The sequence below is a fragment of the Antechinus flavipes genome, chromosome 1 (genome assembly GCF_016432865.1).
Source record: "Antechinus flavipes isolate AdamAnt ecotype Samford, QLD, Australia chromosome 1, AdamAnt_v2, whole genome shotgun sequence".
NCBI classification, from domain to species: domain Eukaryota; kingdom Metazoa; phylum Chordata; class Mammalia; order Dasyuromorphia; family Dasyuridae; genus Antechinus; species Antechinus flavipes.
Genome location: NC_067398.1, coordinates 593,583,576 through 593,601,501, shown reverse-complemented (window position 1 = coordinate 593,601,501; position 17,926 = coordinate 593,583,576). Strand labels below are relative to the sequence as shown.

The 17,926-nt window shown below is 32.6% G+C and overlaps 1 protein-coding gene across 8 annotated transcripts in view; it reads right to left on the bottom strand.

The window, feature by feature from the left end:
• The window catches only part of OXR1 (oxidation resistance 1), a 550,745-nt gene that overhangs the window by 18,399 nt on the left and 514,420 nt on the right, over positions 1 to 17,926 (bottom strand). The window contains exon 1 of one of the 8 annotated variants that reach the window (XM_051970978.1): positions 3,136 to 3,285. The exons of 6 other annotated variants lie outside the window; for them this stretch is intronic. In XM_051970978.1, coding sequence (XP_051826938.1) covers positions 3,136 to 3,201 — 66 coding nt within the window. In that variant the 5' untranslated portion in view covers positions 3,202 to 3,285. Of the gene's footprint in view, positions 1 to 3,135; positions 3,286 to 17,926 lie in introns of those variants that run through there. One more of the 8 variants, XM_051970979.1, reaches the window with a different exon arrangement.

Genomic DNA, 17,926 nt, shown 5'->3' with positions numbered 1-17,926 from the left:
AGAATGAAGACAAAGAAAAAAAAATTAAGTACCAGAATGAAGAACTAAATCTTTCAACAATAATCTAGTAAACAGTTGTATTCCTTAAGGAGGGGAATGGCTTTTTCTTCAGGTCAAACTGGAATAATAACAGGCACTGATATTCCCAACAAATACCCAAAATAAACAAAAGTTACATGAAAATAGTTCCTTCAAGTTAGTACAAAGAACCCATATAGATTTCAGAAAGAAATATGCTAGAAATGGCCATAATAAGCATTCAGTCTTTCTTCCTTTTCACTTTTCATCGTACCATAAATTCTAATGTGTGATCCTAGCATCCTTCAACTACCATTTATTAAGCACTAAGCACATGCCAAGGACTGTACTAAGTGCCTGGGGATATAAAATAGGGCAAAAAACTGGTCCCTGTTCTTAAAAAGTTCACAGTTTAATGGGGAAGGGAAAAAATTATTTACAAATAAGTTAGATTTAGGATAAACTGGGGACATTCTCATGAGAAATGGAAAAGGCTTCTTGCATTAAGTGGGACTTTTAAACTGAGATCTGAATGAGGCCAGAGGTCATAGAAGATAGAGATGAGGCAGAAAACCATTCCAGGAATGGAGGACAACCAGTAAAAACAGTGAAGTCAAAAGATGGGAGTATCATGTATGAAGAGCAGCAAGGAGACCAATGATCAAGGCATGAGAGTTTGTTTGGGGGGGAAGTAAGGTTTAAATTTGGGGTTACACTTTTGGGCTAATGTTTTTCTTATTTCTTAATTTAATTGAAGAAGGAGTTTGTGTGTGAAGAAAAGAGAAAATGCTTATTTGTCTGGATTAAACAGAATGAAAGGTGTGGCTGGAAAAAAAAGCTGAAGCCAGTTACGTAGGGATTTAAAAGCTAAACAGAGGAATGTATAGTTTATTCTAGTTAATAAGTACCCACTGGAATTGAAGGAAAAGGGTGGTGATATGGTTAGTTCTGTACTTAAGGAAAATTACATTGGCAGCAGTGTGAGGGACTGAATTTAGAGATGAGAAACTTGAAGAGAAGAGACTAATTAGAAACTATTATTTCAAGCAATAGGTGATGAGAACATCAACTAATGTAAGTGAATGAGTAGAGAAAAGGGATACAAGAGATTGAAAATTAACTATCCAATAGGTAGGAGAAACTAAGAGAGTGTAACAAAATTCCAGAAAAAGAGAAGAAAAAGGTAGTCCAAAGTGCCTTTAAGCTACAGATAATTTGGGATTTTTAGAGAAATTTTCAGAAAAGGCCAAAGGTTTATAAAATTTCATTAAGAATTTTATTCTAACTGACTAGGTCTTCCTAACTTGTCCAGGTTGAAAGTAACAGGGGTTACTCAGAGACCTAATCCCCAACCAGCTAACTAGGTCTATTTCCAAACTAAGCCAGTCTGCTCTACCTCCACCCTTATATTAGGTAGTATGGTGGCCCTCCATTCTTGAGGGGGCATACCATACTGACTGAACTTAATGTAGATATCATAGTGATGTTAGTTCTACTATAACTCAGGTGATCCAGCAGACAGCTTCCTTGATAGTAGAAATAAAAGTCTATGCTAGCGGTTATTCTACACTTGAATAACATTTTCTCTACCAAGCATCCTGAGGACAGGGTAAGGTAAAAAATCAGAGCATTTTAAATTTGCTTTAACACTGCTATGTATGTAATAAAAGTAAAAACTTGAAGGTTTTATTTGAGCAAAGATTTGTCAATTCCATTCTGAACAAAGCTAACAGTAGAAACCATCAAGGGCAGAACTAGCACCCAGTTGTCTGTGCAATGGGTCTTTGAGAAACAATGACAGATAAGAAGGAAGACAAACACTACAGTGTATCAATCTAGCTAATCTTTCTCCTCCGATAAACAGTACAACTGAATGTATAAACCCTGATGGCTCTTATTAATTAGATCCTGTAAAATAGCAATAACACTACCCACCTCACAACAACCCTGTGAATGTGTTTTGTAAACTTCAAAGTATGATAGAAATTTGAGTTATTTTTAGTATTATTTGTGTAATCTACACAGACAAGCACAATGCTTTGCAAGGAAAAAGAACTACTTCAATAAGTTACTGCTGAATAAATAAAAATAGAAGAAAACAAATCCCACACCATAAAAAGCTAAATTCAATGACAATTAAGCCTTCACTTGGAAATTGACATGTTCCATAACTAAGATAAAAAAGCAATATCAAAAAAGTATTTTTTAAAATCCTATGTTTAGAGTCAGTCCTCTATAAAATTCATTCAGTTATCTTAAATATCTTTTATGTTAATAAGTATGATGAAAATGATGTTTTAATTTTCAAGAAGCTTTTAAGAACCAGAAGATACTGAAACAAATCAAGGCTGAACTATTTGCTTAAAATATATATAAAACAATGTCAATAAAGTAAGTGTTTTCAACAAAGGCTAAAACTTATAAATCTAGCTTTTTCTAACCATTCAGACTTATTAATTTTGACTATTTTAAGTATTTATTTCAGCTCTATTACCATATAAATTCAGATGATGGATTTTTGAATCTTGAAAAAAAGAAGGCATTCTGTGTTATTCTAGTTTGAATATTTATAGAAGATTTCAAAAAATTTCATTATTAAAAAATTTTGGAAGAACTAACTTTAAATTTTCTACTCATAATTTCTCCAAACATTTAAATACACAAATTATACTGTATTCTATTAGTCTAATGACTATCCTGCCCTATGATGACATGTAGTCATTCTTAAAAAGTGCTTTGATTCTAAAATATGAAAACAGATTTATAATTCTTTTTAAAAAATAAAATTCTTAACATTTTAGAGTATACATTTTTTAAAAAAGATTTTAAAAGCACCACTAAAATAAATCAAAACAAATTCAGGTCTAGTTTTTTTTTTTCCTCTTTGTAGAATGGATCAATTATGTTAGCAAAATTAATTATATGCTGTATATCATTACATTTTAGCAGATACAAGAATGCAAAACATTTTTAACAGCAAATTTTTAAGTTATTAAGAAATGACATTTTCTAAACATTACCCATGCTCAAACTTTCAGAAAATGTGTCTCATTTTGTATCATATTATCACAAGAAAACAAGCTAATATAAAAATCAAAATTCTTGGCTGAAATTTACCAGACTGTATTTATGATTAATTGATTGGTGTCTCCTTCCCTTCTTTCCATACCAGAATCGAGACATTTCCCTTTAAAGGCAAAAGTTAAATTACATGACAGCTGTTTTTAAAAGCACTCTCTATCTAAGAAATAATCCTAACACAAGAATACCACTATAGTGACAAAACAGTCTGCTACACATAAAGGCTTGACTGACAAGACAAAGAGCTAATCAGTAAGTCATATCCCAGCCAAGCTAGTCCTGAGTGGTGATTGCAGAACTGGGGAGGGAGGGAATGACCATACTTAAGTTTGGTTGCACAGTACCATATGTTCAAAGAAAGGGCTAAAACGTTTAAAGAGACAGAACATTTATTTCTAAATAAGAAGACATGACAAATTTTCTGAAGATATTCATTTAGAATTTTCAACATTCCTAAAAGGAAAAAAAAACTTCATAAGTACATACATAGAAATATTATGTTCTATGTGTGAAATTATATTGTTAATCACATCAGTAAAACTGTTATATTTGCATCTGAAATAGGAAACTACATACATTTTTGTTTTACTGGACCACACACAGGTCCCTTCTCCCTATGAGAACTCCCTTAACTGATGCAAATCAATACCTGCTCTGCAATTTTAAGTCTTAAAATAATGGCCAGGAATGCTGGTAGATCATGCAATTATCCTGTTTCATACAGTATGTGTCAGAAACAGAACATAAAATGATTCACATGGTTCTCGCTATTCATTAGGCCAAGTTGTTTCTCAATTCATTAAGATCTTACCTTAAAAAGCTACTTTATATAAGGGTCAATTTTGAAAAATTACCCATGCATATGTTTTGTATATAAAAAGCTATAATTTAAAAAATGTTTTTTTTTTAAAAGCTACTCTATCACCAACTTACATATAAATTCAACATTTTATAATCCCTAAGAATGTGAAGTGTTTTTTTTTTTTCAACTTTGTTCTCAAAAACATTTTTGAAGATATTTTCTAACCTCAGTTGAGATTAGAAACTGTGTAAACTCCACACAGAAATGAGAAATCTCTGACACTATTCTAATTACTCATAATCTAGCTACAGAAAATATTAGCTCTTTAAGAGAATTTTTTGGCTAATCAAGTAGCATTAGAATCAATATTTTCTAGCAGAAAAAGCAAAATATTTGTTTTAAATTTCCTAAGGGTTACTATAAACAATTCATGAACTGTCATGGCACTGTGAATAAAACTTAACAATGATCAAAATAAAATAGACCTATAAAAATCTTTAGGTGTCAGGCATTAAAAAAAATTAAGAGCACCCCTCCTGATTATTTTGATATAGAATTTATAATTGTAACAATAATGTAACAAAATGTAACAATAAGGTTAAATGGCACACAATAATAATACTACAAAGACAGGAAAAAGGAGCAAAATAAATTTAAATTTTAAAAATCAATTAATTTTAATTCATTACAAAGGAAAAAAGCTTGCTCTTAAAAGGCCTTCCTCCTCCTTCTTCTTTTAAAAATGTTTTTGTATATTTTTATTTTTTTAGGTTGTACATGTATATTCTTTTTTTTTTTTTTTAAATAATTCCATGTAAGTCATACTGGGAGAGAAAAATCATAACAAAAGGGAAAAACCATGAGGAAAAAAAAAGAAAGATAAAAGATGAAAATAATGTGCATTGATCCATATTTAGTCTCCATCGGTCTTCTTCGGGATGTGGATGGCATTTTCCACCCAAAGTTTATTGAGATTGTCTTGGATCACTGAATTGCTGAGAAGAATCAAGCCTATCATAGTTGATCTTCAAACAATATACTTGTTGCTGTGTACAACATTTTTCTGGTTCTGTTTGAAAAACTTACATTCTGATGTATTTATATAATTATATGCCAAACATATCTACCCTCACTATATACATATGTAGCTTCATGCAGGTTGGCCCTTAAGATAAGTCTGTGCATAGTGCTTTAGAAATATTAGCTCATTTAAATTCACAAACCTAGGAGTTGAGTACTATTATTATTCCCATTTTATACATAAAGAGACTGATGGCAGAAATTAAGCGATTTGCCCAGAGTTACAGCCCTAATAAATATTGAAGGATAGAGGTAAACTCAGTCTTCCCACTCCAGTCTGGATAGATGTAAACCCAGTCTTCCCACTCCAGTCAAAGTTGTCTATCTACTATAAAATTATGCTGTCTAAATTTTTGAATTTAAAAATAACATTAAAATAACATGCCTACTAAAGACTTAAGTAAAGCTTTTTAATAGTAAAAAAAAAGTATTAGATAAACAATATGCATCAATACATTATATGGGTTGATAGAATTGATGTTAAATTCTTATTAAAAATATTTGGATATATTAGCCCGGACACACCACCAAACAAAACCAAATTTTAAATAAAGGTAATCTTTTCATGTTAATTAAAATACCCAGACTATAATTGTGTCTGCTAAATGTTTGGTACAAAACCCTCTAAGTTAGGGTAAGATCAGTATCAGAAAAATAATGTAATATTGTTTATACTTTAAATGAGTAATTTTTTTAGTTTGTCAAATACAGAATAAAATATCAAGAATTTACATGTATGAGGGGAGAGACATAGAGAAGCCATTCTGAATGAAATATCTAAATTTTAAATTTTTTGGAGAGATGCCTTTTCACTAATTTAAGACATATACTCTATTATACTATGTTATGGAAGTTGTTTTAATCCATAAATCAAAAATAAAATAAACACTGAAGAAAAAAAAAGACACAGAAGGTATTATTAGCAGCCATTAGGATTTTGTTTTGCAGAGATCTTTAATTCTGATTTATACTTGAAATAGTTCAATTTATTATACAATTTTTTACTTACAAATTATTTCAAAAGTAGTCTAATTTAAAATATATTTTAAAATTTTATACTATTTTTTCAAGATTATAATACTTGATCAATTATTATTTCAAAAGATTTTAACTAAATATTGGATTTTCTAATAACATTTCTCACACAATCATAGATTTTTTTATTTATATTATTATGTAATTAATCTATAATCCAGGAAACCAAGGAATTTTATTTAAGATTTAAAGGATTAAAATAATTTGGCTTAATTCTATTTCTGCTTAATTGGCATAAGTAGCAAAGGGAAATAGTCAAGACGACTCATCTTTCTGAATTTAGAGCTGGCCTCAGACACCTATTAGTAGCTGTTGAGTGTTTGGAGGGGAAGGAGGAGGGGAAGGGCAGGCACAGGACAAGTTACCTAACCCTGTTCACTTGTTTCCTCATCTGTAAAATCAGCTGAAGAAAGAAATGGCAAACCACTAAAGTATCTTTACCAAGAAAACTTCAAATGAAATCACAAAGAGCCAGACATGACTGAAACAGCAAAATTTCAAAAGAAAAATCTTTATGCATTACTTTTACTATTTAAATTGATGAAACAATAAGAATTTTTTATGTTTCTAACTGGATATGCTAGTCCAATGCTAGACAATCTGTAGTAACACAATCCAAAGGTAAAACAATGCTCAGAGCAGTGATTAAAAAAGCAAGAAAAATTTAATTTACATTATTTTAAAGATGTAAATTAGTGGTACTGGGTTAAATATTTGTATGTGAGAGTGGGAGGAAGAACATATGGAAGAGACAGCCCAAAGAAAATTTCATTGTTAAAGATTAAATAGGATCAATTAATTTTAACTACATGGATCAGAACCAAGACAAGTTTAGAAATATTTGTACTAACAAACAAAAATTCCTACCAATTTTTAAAACTAGCTTAATGAGTGATAAATAATATCTCATATGTAACAAAATCCTGCAAAGGTAACATTATTTATAAGTAACTAACTGCTTAAGGAATAATGTTTTCTTTTTAATTTTATTTCCATCAATTACACACAAGTATTTTTCAACATTTAAACATTCTTTAAACAATTTCTTTTCCTCCTTACCTTCCTTGTAGTTGTCATGCTAAATATTTCATATTAGCCATGTTATTAAAAAAAAAAAAAAGAAAAGAAAAGAAACCCACAAATATCAATAATAAAACAAAAAACAAAAAACGAACCATGTTTCAATTTGCATTCAAACTCACTGAAATTTTTCCCCTGGAGGTGGAAAGGATTTTTCATCATAATCCCTTTAGATATATTTGAGATCACTGTAGTATTGAGAGTAGCTATGTCATTCACAGTTAATCATGACACAACATTGCTATTGCTATGAATAACAGTCTCCTGATTCTGATTAGTTCATCTAACTCTTCCCAGTTTTTCTGAAAGCATTGTGCCTATCATTTCTAGCAAACTGTTTTGACACTATAAAAAAAGAAAAAGCTGCTATAAATATTCTTGTACATACACATTCTTTCCCTTTTTCACTGATCTCTTTCAAATACAGAACTAGTAGTATAATTGCTGCGTCAAAAGGCATATATAGTTTTATTTGTGCATAGTTGTTTCAAAATGCTCTTCAGAACAAATGGATCAGTTCACAACACCAATAGTATAGTGTTCCAATTTTTCCACATTCCTCAAAAAGTTGTCATTTTCCTTTTCTGTCATATTAGCCAATCTAACAGATATGAAGTAGCATCACAGTTCTTTTAATTTCTACTTCTTTAAACAACAGTGATTGAGAGCATTTTTTCTATCAGAAAACTACCTGTTTGTCCTTTGACCATTTATTAATTGGAGAATGAAATAAGCTTTTAAATCAGACTCTGCTGTCTATATATTTGAGAGAACAGGTCAATACCTGAGAAGCTAGCTAAATTTTTTTCTTGCTCAACATTCCCTCCTGCCCTCCCTCCAATTTTCTGCTTTTCTTCTGATTTTGGCTACACTGGTATTATTGATTTCTGCAAAAATTTTTAGCAATGCAATCAAATTTTATTGATTTTATATCTTTTAAAGCTCTTAGTTATAAATTCTTCCATTATTCATATGCCAGATGAAATGTTACATGCTCTCCTAATTTGCTTACATCATCTTTTTTGTCTAAATCACATACCCATTTTGACCTTATTTGTTATACAGTGTGAGGTATAGATCTATATCTAGTTTTTGTCAAACTTCTTTCCAATTTTTCTGAGCAATTTTTGTCAAATACTAAATTCTTGTCCCGAAAACTTGGACCTTTGGGTTAACCAAAAACTAGATAACTGAAGTCCTTTATTTTTTATATATTGTGTACTGAATTTATTCCATCGATCTACCATTCTGTTTCTTAATCAGTATCAGATTGTTTGGATTTTAACTTTATTATTAATAATAATTTGAGATCTGGTACTGTTAGGCCACCTTCCTCCACATTTTTTCCCACTAATTCCCTAGATATACTTTGCCTTTTGTTAATTGAGTTAAATTTGTTATTCTTCTTTTCTAGGTCTATAAATAATTTTCTGGAAGTTTGATTTGTTTGTCAGTGAATAAGTAAATTAATTTAGGTCGGAGTTTGTCATCTTCAATATAGTGGCTTGGCCAATTAGTATTTCTCCAAATGTTTAGACTTGACTTAATTTGTGTGAATAATCTTTTCTAATTGTTGTTCATATATTCTCAAGGTTGGTTTAGGCAGATATTTTCTATTGTCTGAAGTTTTTAAAATGAAAACTTTCTATTCTACTTTGTTGGTAATATATAGAAATGCTGAGATTTTTGTAGGTTTAGCTGATTTAACATTCTGCAACTCTGCTGAAGTTGTTGGTTTCTAATAGTTTTTTAGCTGATTCCTAGGATTATCTAATTATACCATTATATCATCTACAAAGTGAAAGTTTTGTTTTATTACTTGTTATAATTTCTTCAATATCTTTTTCTTCTTACTGCGATAGCTAGCTTTTCTAGTATTTTCAATATGTTCAATCTGCATCCAAATACCGTTATTTCTTTCTCAAATGGATAGCATTTTCCATCTTAAGACCTTAAGAGTCTTGAATTATTGTATCACCGAGAATAGTTGTTTCATTCACAGCTGATCATTCACAGCTAACAATATTACTGTTACTCTGGATACAGTATGCATTTCACTTTATATCACCTCATGGAAGTATTTCCAGTTTTTTCTTGGAGTAGTCTGCTCATCATTTTTTATAGCACAATAGTATTCCATCATAATTAAATACAAAAATTGATGGTCATTCCTTCAACTTATTATTCTTTTCCCCAGGGGGAAAAAAACAAACTGCTATAAATATTTTTTGTATATATAGGTCTTTTTCCTTTTTTTTTTTTTTTTTTAAATCTCTTTGGAGTTTTGTAAAACCATGCATACCCTCTCATTCAATGGGATAGTTTCAAATTGCTCTTCAAAATGGTTGAATCAGTTCACAACTCTACCAATAATGCATTGTCTCATTTCCCTGCACATTCCTTCCAACACTTGTCATTTCCCTTTTCTGTCCTAATTAGCTAATTTAATAGGTATATGGTAGTAATTCAGAATTGTTTTAATTTGTATTTCTTCAATCAATAATGAATGAGATCACTTTTAAAATATGGTTATAAATAGTTATAATTATTTCATCTAAAACTTATCTTTTGATTATTTCTCAATTGGGTAAAGGCTCTTATTTTTTATAAATCTGACTCTGTTCTCAGTGTCTGAAAAATAAGGCCTTCTACATAAATCATCAGCATTTTTATATACCACTAACAAAATCCAACAGCAAGAGATACAAAGAGAAATTCCATTTAAAGTAAGTCGATAGTATAAAATATTTGGGAATCTAACTGCCAAGGGAAAGTCAGGAATTATATGAGCAAAACTACAAAACACTTTCCACATAAATAAAGTCAGACCTAAACAACTAGAAAAATATCAAGTGCTCTTAGAGAGATCGAGTGAATATAATAAAGATGACAATACTATCTAAACTAATCTCTTTAGTGCCATACCAATCAAACTATGCTTTGGTATATGAATGTTATGGAATATTATTGTTCTGTAAGAAACGACCAGCAGATGATTTCAGAGAGGCCTGAAGAGACTTACAGAAACTGATGCTATATGAAATGAGCAGAACCAGGAGATCATTATATATGGCAAAAAGATTATACAATGATCAATTCTGATGGACGTGGCTCTCCTCAACAATGAGATGATTCAAACCAGTTCCAATTATGACGTGATGAAGAGAGCCATCTACACCAAGAGAGTGGACCATGGGAATTGAATGTGGTTCACAACATGGCATTTTCACTCTTTTCATTGTTGCTTGCTTGCATCTTCATCATTTTTTTTTGTACTGATTTGATTTTTCTTATACAGAACAATAATTGTATAAATATGCATGCATATGTAGGATTTAACATACATTTCTACCATATTTAACATGTATCAGAATACTTGCCATCTAGGGTAGAGCATGGGGGAAGGGAGGGACAATTGGAACACAAGGATTTGCAAGGGTTAATATTAAAAAATTGTCCATGTATATGTCTTGAAAAATAAAAAGCTTTAATGAAAAAAATAAAATAAGGCCTTAATCAGAAAAATTTGCTTTAATCCCTCCCCCAATTACTTTTGCTAACTGTTTCCCCCGTTTATTCTATTCTTTCTCCTTTCTCTCTGACCCTTCTCAAAAGTATTTTGCTTCTGGTTCCTTCCTCCCTCAATATGCCCTACATTTTATTTCCTCCCTCACCTTATCCCTTTCCCTTTGTACTATCCTGTAGGGAAACATAGATTTCTATGTCCATTTGAATGTGTTATGTTTCTCTCTTTTTGGGTCAATTCTGATGAGAGTAAGGTTCACTCATTTCCCTCTGTTTCCTCTCTCTGCCTCTCCATTATAAAATTTATAATTTATTCCACTCTATCTTTCCCTTTCTCCCAGTACATTCCTCTCTAACCCCTTATTTTTTTTAGATATCATCCCTTCACATTCAATCAACACTTATAATCTCTAACTATGCACATCCTTTCTAACTGCCCTAATTATGAAAAAGTTCTTATGAGTCACAAGCATCATCACTGTTCAACCTCATTAAGTTCCTTATGATTTCCCTTTCCTGTTTACCTTTTTATGCTTCTCTGGAGTCTTGTATTTGAAAGTCAATTTTTTTTTCAGCTCTGGTCTTTTCTTTCATCAAGAATGCTTAAAAATCTTACTGAATGTTCCTTTTTTTCCCCGGAAGCATAATACTCAGTTTTGCAGTGTAGAAGATTTTTGGTTATAATCTAACTCTTTTCCCTCCAAAAAAATTCTATTCCAAGCCCTCAGATCATTTACTATGAAAACTGCCAAATCTTTTATTATGCTGACTGAGGATCCAAGCTACTTAAATGGTTTCTTTATGGCTGCCTGCAATATTTTTTCCTTAACCTGGGAGTACTGGAATTTTACTATAATATTGCTGGGAATTTTCAATTGGTTATTGTTAAGGACCAGGCTTGGGTCAAAGGGCAGGTCAATTCTCTGAGAGCCTCTGCAACTGTGGATTATGACACTTGAGGGAGTTGTGAAGCAGCCTTTGCTGATGCAGGTGTTCCTTCTAGATTGGGAAATAAATTGGAGGCAAGTGTGAAGAAGAGAGAGGTCAGATAACGCAACTGTCTGTCTCCTTGAATCACCACCATCCTTTCAGAAGAAGAGATAACAATTCCAGATACTAGTATTTGGATTCTAGAAGCCACAAGAGCAGCAGATAACATATAGCGCCCGAAGAGGGACAAGAACCAGCAGTGTTTGAGAGTATTTCATGAGTAGGATCCTCTCAGAGCTCCTTTGGTAACCCGTGAGGAAGGAAAAGGGAGAGGAGACTCAGTAAAGGTTGGGGTATTTAAATGGGCCAACCCATCAAAGGGCCGAACCAGGAAACTGATGAGAAACATAAATGCTTGTTCTGATTATAGTTCTCTTCTCTGTTTGAAAGTTTGCTTCCATGACATTTCACAACACCTGCCATGGTGCTGTTTGCACTCCCTAGCATGTGAAAACTGGAATAAAGACCCAGTAATGGCACTGCTGGGTCAAAGGTTTTATAACCCTCTGGGAATAGTTCTAAATTGCTCTCCAGAATGGGTGGATCATTTCACAACTCCCCCAAAAATGCACTGGTGTTCTGACATAACCTGCAACATTTATCATTATCTTTTCCAGTCATCTTAGCTGATCAGGGAGGTATGAGGCGTTACCTCAGAGTTGTTTTAATTTGCATTTCTCTAATCAATAGTGATTTAGAACATTTCTTCACATAACTTTAGATGGCTTTAATTCCATCATCTGAAAACTGTTCATATCTTTTGACCATTTATCAATGGGTGAATGACTTGTATTATTATAAGTTTTCTTGATTTCCTTGCAGCACTGTCATTTCTCTTCCTCATTTTTGTTCTACCTCTCTTACCAGATTTCCAAAATATTTTTGAGTTCTTGCATGGCCTGAGACCAATTTATATTTTTTGTTATCTTCTGAGTGTGTATTGTTTTGATCTTCTTTCCTAACCATTGTAACTTTCTGTAGTCAGAATCTTTTTTCTGTTATTTGCTAACTTTCACTCTTTGTTAAAGTAGGCTTCTATTTCCAGGTTAGAGGATGCATTGTCCCAAGTTTCATTGGTTTTGTGCAGCTATTTTTAGAGATACTTCTAAAGACCTGTTAAGTTCTTAGTTCTTTTAAAGTGATATAATGCAAGGCAGAGGTGGGGAATGTTAGGTCCATAAATCATTTGATCTGACTCTGGCAAGGCAACAGCAGAGGACAACAGCTTCTCACTATTCAAATTCTTTATAAATTGATAATCCTGTATGGCTCATGAATGATGTTATAAATATCCAAATGGTCCCTGGCAGAAAAAAGGCTCCCCACTTCTGATCTAAGGAGAGGGGCTTACTATTCTCCTGGCCTGTGCTCTGGTCTGTGAGTGACCCTCATGCCCTTCTTTTCTACCCTGAAATTGTGAGGAGGGTCCCCAATCCACTGTGACTATAAACTCTGATATGTTAGTGTTCTTCCTTGCCCCAGGGCTGTGACCAGGATCCAAATATGGATAAAGTAAAAGAATCCTGATTCAAGTGCTGGTAAAGAGATTACAGTACTAGTTCTGCAAATTTTTTGCAATCAGTTGTTCTGCCCCCTTACTGTCTGTGAGCAGAGAGAGCTGTTGTTGCAGTGGCTCCCAATGCTTGCTCCTGATTTTCTGTGCTGGCACAGCCTGCACTGGACTGCATTCTACTGTCACCTAAGTATTAATAGTTCTTTCCTGTTGTCTTGGGCCAGAAAATCATTTCACTTCATCTTTTTGTGGGTTTTGACACTCCACAACATTTTTTAGTAATGGGATTTGGCAGAGAGCTCAAGAAAGCCCCTGCTCTGACTCCACTTCCCCAATTCTAATTTTTAAGGAATTATTTTCCTCAGTGAACTTTCCAACCTCTTTTCCCACCTGGTTAATTCTACTTTTTAAGAAGTCCTTTACTTTCTTGAATTTTTATAAGTTTTTTTTCCACTTGGCCAATTATATGCTTTTTAAAGATTTCTTTTCTTCAGTGGACATTCGCCTCTTTTCCCATTTGACCAATTTTTTAAGATATATTTTCTCCAGTGTGTGTATGTGGTGTGTACATGCCTCTTTTACCAAGCTATTGACTCTCTTTTCATAATTTTCCTGTATTACTCTTATTTCCATTCCCACTTTTCACTTCATATATCTTATTTGATTTTTAAAATCCTGTTTGAGCTCTTCCAGGAAATCTTGTTGGGCTTAATCTAATTTACATTTTCCCCCCTTTGAAGCTATACTTTTAACTGTTTTGACATTGTTTTCTTCTGTGTTTGTGTCTTGATCTTCCCTGTGATGATGTAACTTTTTATATGTTTTGTTGTTACTGTTGTTATTTGTTTGCTCATTTCACCCAGCCCATTTTTTGACTTTTAATTTTATATTAAAGTAAGGCACTGTTCCTGAGGAGAGGCACTAAGGATTTTTCTGCTATTTTCAGAGCTAGTTCTGGGTTGTCTTTAAGTATATTTCTGATACTTCCAAGGTCATATGATCTAAGGAGAAATGTGTTCAGTGCTTTCCCAGCCTCAGTTCTCATCTTTATCCAGGAAGGGATTTTGTTCTTCCTATAACCACAAGTATTTGAGAGCCTCTTAGTTCTGGATTTGCAACCAGTTCCCCTACTCTCCTGCAGTCATAAGCAACAGTACTCCTTTCTGTCTTGGAACTGAGACCAGGACCTCTACCCCATTGTGAGCAAACTCTCTTCTCCACCCTGGAATTGTGACTAGGATCCCTGTTTCTCGTCACCTACATATGTCCTTTGCACTGCAACCCAAAAATATGTATGGGCTATACAACTGTGGCTGATTCCAGAGACAGCAAAAGGTCATAAATCAAAAAAGATACATCAAAGGTCAATAAAATCATCCTGCTTCTAAATAGGAATCCCACCTACAACACCTAAGACAAGTAGCCATCTGAATGCCAAGTGAAGCTCTCCATGGATGTATAAATCTACCACTTTCTGAGATAGTCCATTTTACTTCTGACTAATTCTAATTATTAGGAACTTTTCCCTCATAATAAGACAAAATATATTCCCTTGCAAATTCTATTCTCACCCATTTACTTCTAGACCAAGCAAAACCAGTCTAATCCTTCTTCCACATACAGACACTTCAGATACTTGCATACACCTATTGAATCTGTCCATTGCCCCAAACCCTACAATCTTCCCCATTCTAAGGAGATGAAAAAACTGAAGCGTGTTAAGTTTAACTGACTTGTCTAACATAATACAGGTAAAAAGTGGCAATGAAAGGAGTGTTCATAAGGACCAGCACCTCTGGTATGAGGGCATGCAGAGGCTTTTTCCGGACTGCTCATTCATCTTGGGTGTCCACCTGATTCATGCAACTCTTACGTATGGCTCCGAGAAATTAGTATGCAAAGCAGCCACAGCCTGTTAAACTGTTTCAACCGACAGGCTAAACCTGGCTGAAGGTAAGCAACAGGCCTGAAAATCATCAACACATGAGTCAGATATCTAAGCATCAAGACTTTCCCCGGCAAAAAGAGTGGATGAGAACAATTTGTTCCAATAGCATGAAGGCTGCTCAAACAAGTATTGTCGCTTGGTCAAAGATTGAAGACACCAAGGTCATTCACTGTCATTGCTAGTTGTATTGACTTTTGTCTTGACACTGGATTTTAATGATTCAGGAAGAAAGGGTAAGCTGATAACTTTGCACAACTCAATCTCATTTAAATCCAATCATGTGCAAGTTAAGACATCACCCCATAATGTCATTTATCTTCTTCAAAAATAAAGGATAAGCAATAACAATAAGTGGCAGCCAGAACTTTAGACCTAGTAGAAGTCTAAAGGGCAAGAAAATTTACATTTCAGTCTGATTTCTATCATAAAAGCTTTAAAAAAAATCTTGACAATTTTATCACTTGAAGGAATTGTAAACTTCGAATAATTTGAAAAATTCATTCCAGGAATATAATTTCATTCCCCAATGAGGCCAGATAAGTATACTGAATTTTGTGTTATCATAGTTTTAATAAGTTCATCAGAAGATTTGAAACTCACCCATTTAAAAGAATTCCTTGTACTAGGGAAAACTTAGAAGAAAACAATTCACCTTATAAAATGATAATGTTCATTTTATTTATTAATTAACTACTGTGTACACTTTTCTCTCAAAGTACTTAACAAATTATTGGGGGTGTAGGGTATGGGGTAGGCTACACAAAAGTAATCATAATATACAATATATTATAAAGCTAAAACCAAAATGTACTGTGTGAGAGCCAAGGGACTCACCAAATTGACTAGCAGAAAAAGGTAAATTTAGTGAAGGAAGTACTTTATGATTTGGGCTCTAAAGGAGGAAAAAAGATGTCAGTAGTTAAAGAAGACAATGAAGTCACATCAGGTACAGAGGAAAAGTGCACAGTGTATTCTGGATAAAGGTTGTCCACCGTGACCTGAAGGCTGCATTTGCAGATAGGAACAATAGAAAGCTGAAAAGTGGAGAGTAGCGAAAGTCTGGGAGTCCAGTCACAGGAAACAATGGGAATTTGCTGGAGATTTCTGAGCAAGGGATCACATTGTTAAATGAACAATATGTAGGATGAAGCTGAAGAGTAAGGCTCTTAAAAAAGTCCAGGCAAGTATTGATAAAGAACTGTACCAGAGAGGTAGAAATAGGGAAGAATTTAGGGATTAAAAAAAGCTATTGTGATAGAGGAAGACAGAATTTGGTAATAGTCTAGATAAGAAATATGGGGAGAGAATAAGAAAAGTCCAAAAGAAACCAACAGACAATGTAAACAAAGGTAGTGAAAAAAACATGGTTCATAATAATTAACAAAAACAAGTCATTTTTCATAATTTTATTTCACCAGAGTTGCTATGATTTCTTGTTATTTTGGTATGGCAAAATAGTAGCCTTGCCACCAAAAAAAAGGCATTTGACAAATATTTACTAAATTGACTCGTTTACTCTTTCTATTAGCAAGCAATATAGGAAGACAAAATTGGGAGATAATACACAACTTCTCTCCCCTCCAGCTAAATAACTGTTCTGAAAGTGAAACAAAGTAAGAAATGATCTTAAACACTTATGAGACCTAACTATTGAGAAATGTACTGAAAATGAAGAACAATTCTAGACCATTTTAAATTCCTTCGAGTCCTCCACATTTACATCCAAAACATGTTTATCCCTTTTCCAGTCATGCCTTATATAGTCATATCTTTTGCATGAACTTACTGAGCTACTCTGAGGGAAGACAAAAAAAAAAAAAAAAAAAAAACATCAAAATGAATATAATTAAATTCTATGACACCAAAGGGAAATCAGTGCCTTTTAAGAGGGGGAAGGAATCTTTAAAAATATTTTAACTAATTATAAACAAAATGAACATTCACAACACTTAATGATGCAGTCTCCTAATTGATACTTATGATGCATACGATAAACAGAATGAAATTAAATATTCTCAAAATTAGTGATTTAAATAAAAAAAGGAACAAGCATAAAGACATATGCCTATATACAATAAAATACAAATAAATGTCAACACATAATACAAATACCGGCACTAACATGCATGAGAGATAAATGGTTTTTGACCACACATTTATTATCACATTTTAGTATCTGCTGTATATTTTCTAATGCAGCAAACAATGAGAGATTAGTTAGATAACAAAACAATTAAAGAACTGTTATCCAATAAAAGTAAAAAGGTTTCTATTAGACCAATATATTCAAATTGGTAATCTTGATTCTTAAGACTAACTTTGTATAATAAATTTTCTAAAAGACTATGAACATAGGACTCTCATTTCCCATAGGTGGGTCAAATATTTAGGATATGTGATGTTAGTTAATAAGTTAGCTTACAGATAATCAATAAAAACTTTAACATGCTTACTCCATTTAAAGAAATTACTTTGTAAACAAATTTTTTGATGACTTGGCAAAAAATTTCACCCTTTCTTCTCTTCCATATCAGTATGTTAGGTAAAGCTTTTTAAAAGGAAGGATAATAAATTGAATAGCTATGTTATATATTAATTATTATCTTTGTATCCTTAGCACATTGCTACAACAATTACTTAATTAAGAGCTTATGGAATAAAGGACTGGAATACATCATTATGAGAAATCTAGTTCACTAGAAAAGATAAAATAAAAACTGGTAAAGTAAAATAGTTGACATTATTCTCATTTTCTCCCTGAAATATATCCTCAAATTCAGTAAGCAATTTAAGAACTACACTGTTGTCCTATCATAATTATAGAAAAGAAAGAATAAAGGGGGAGGAAAAAAAA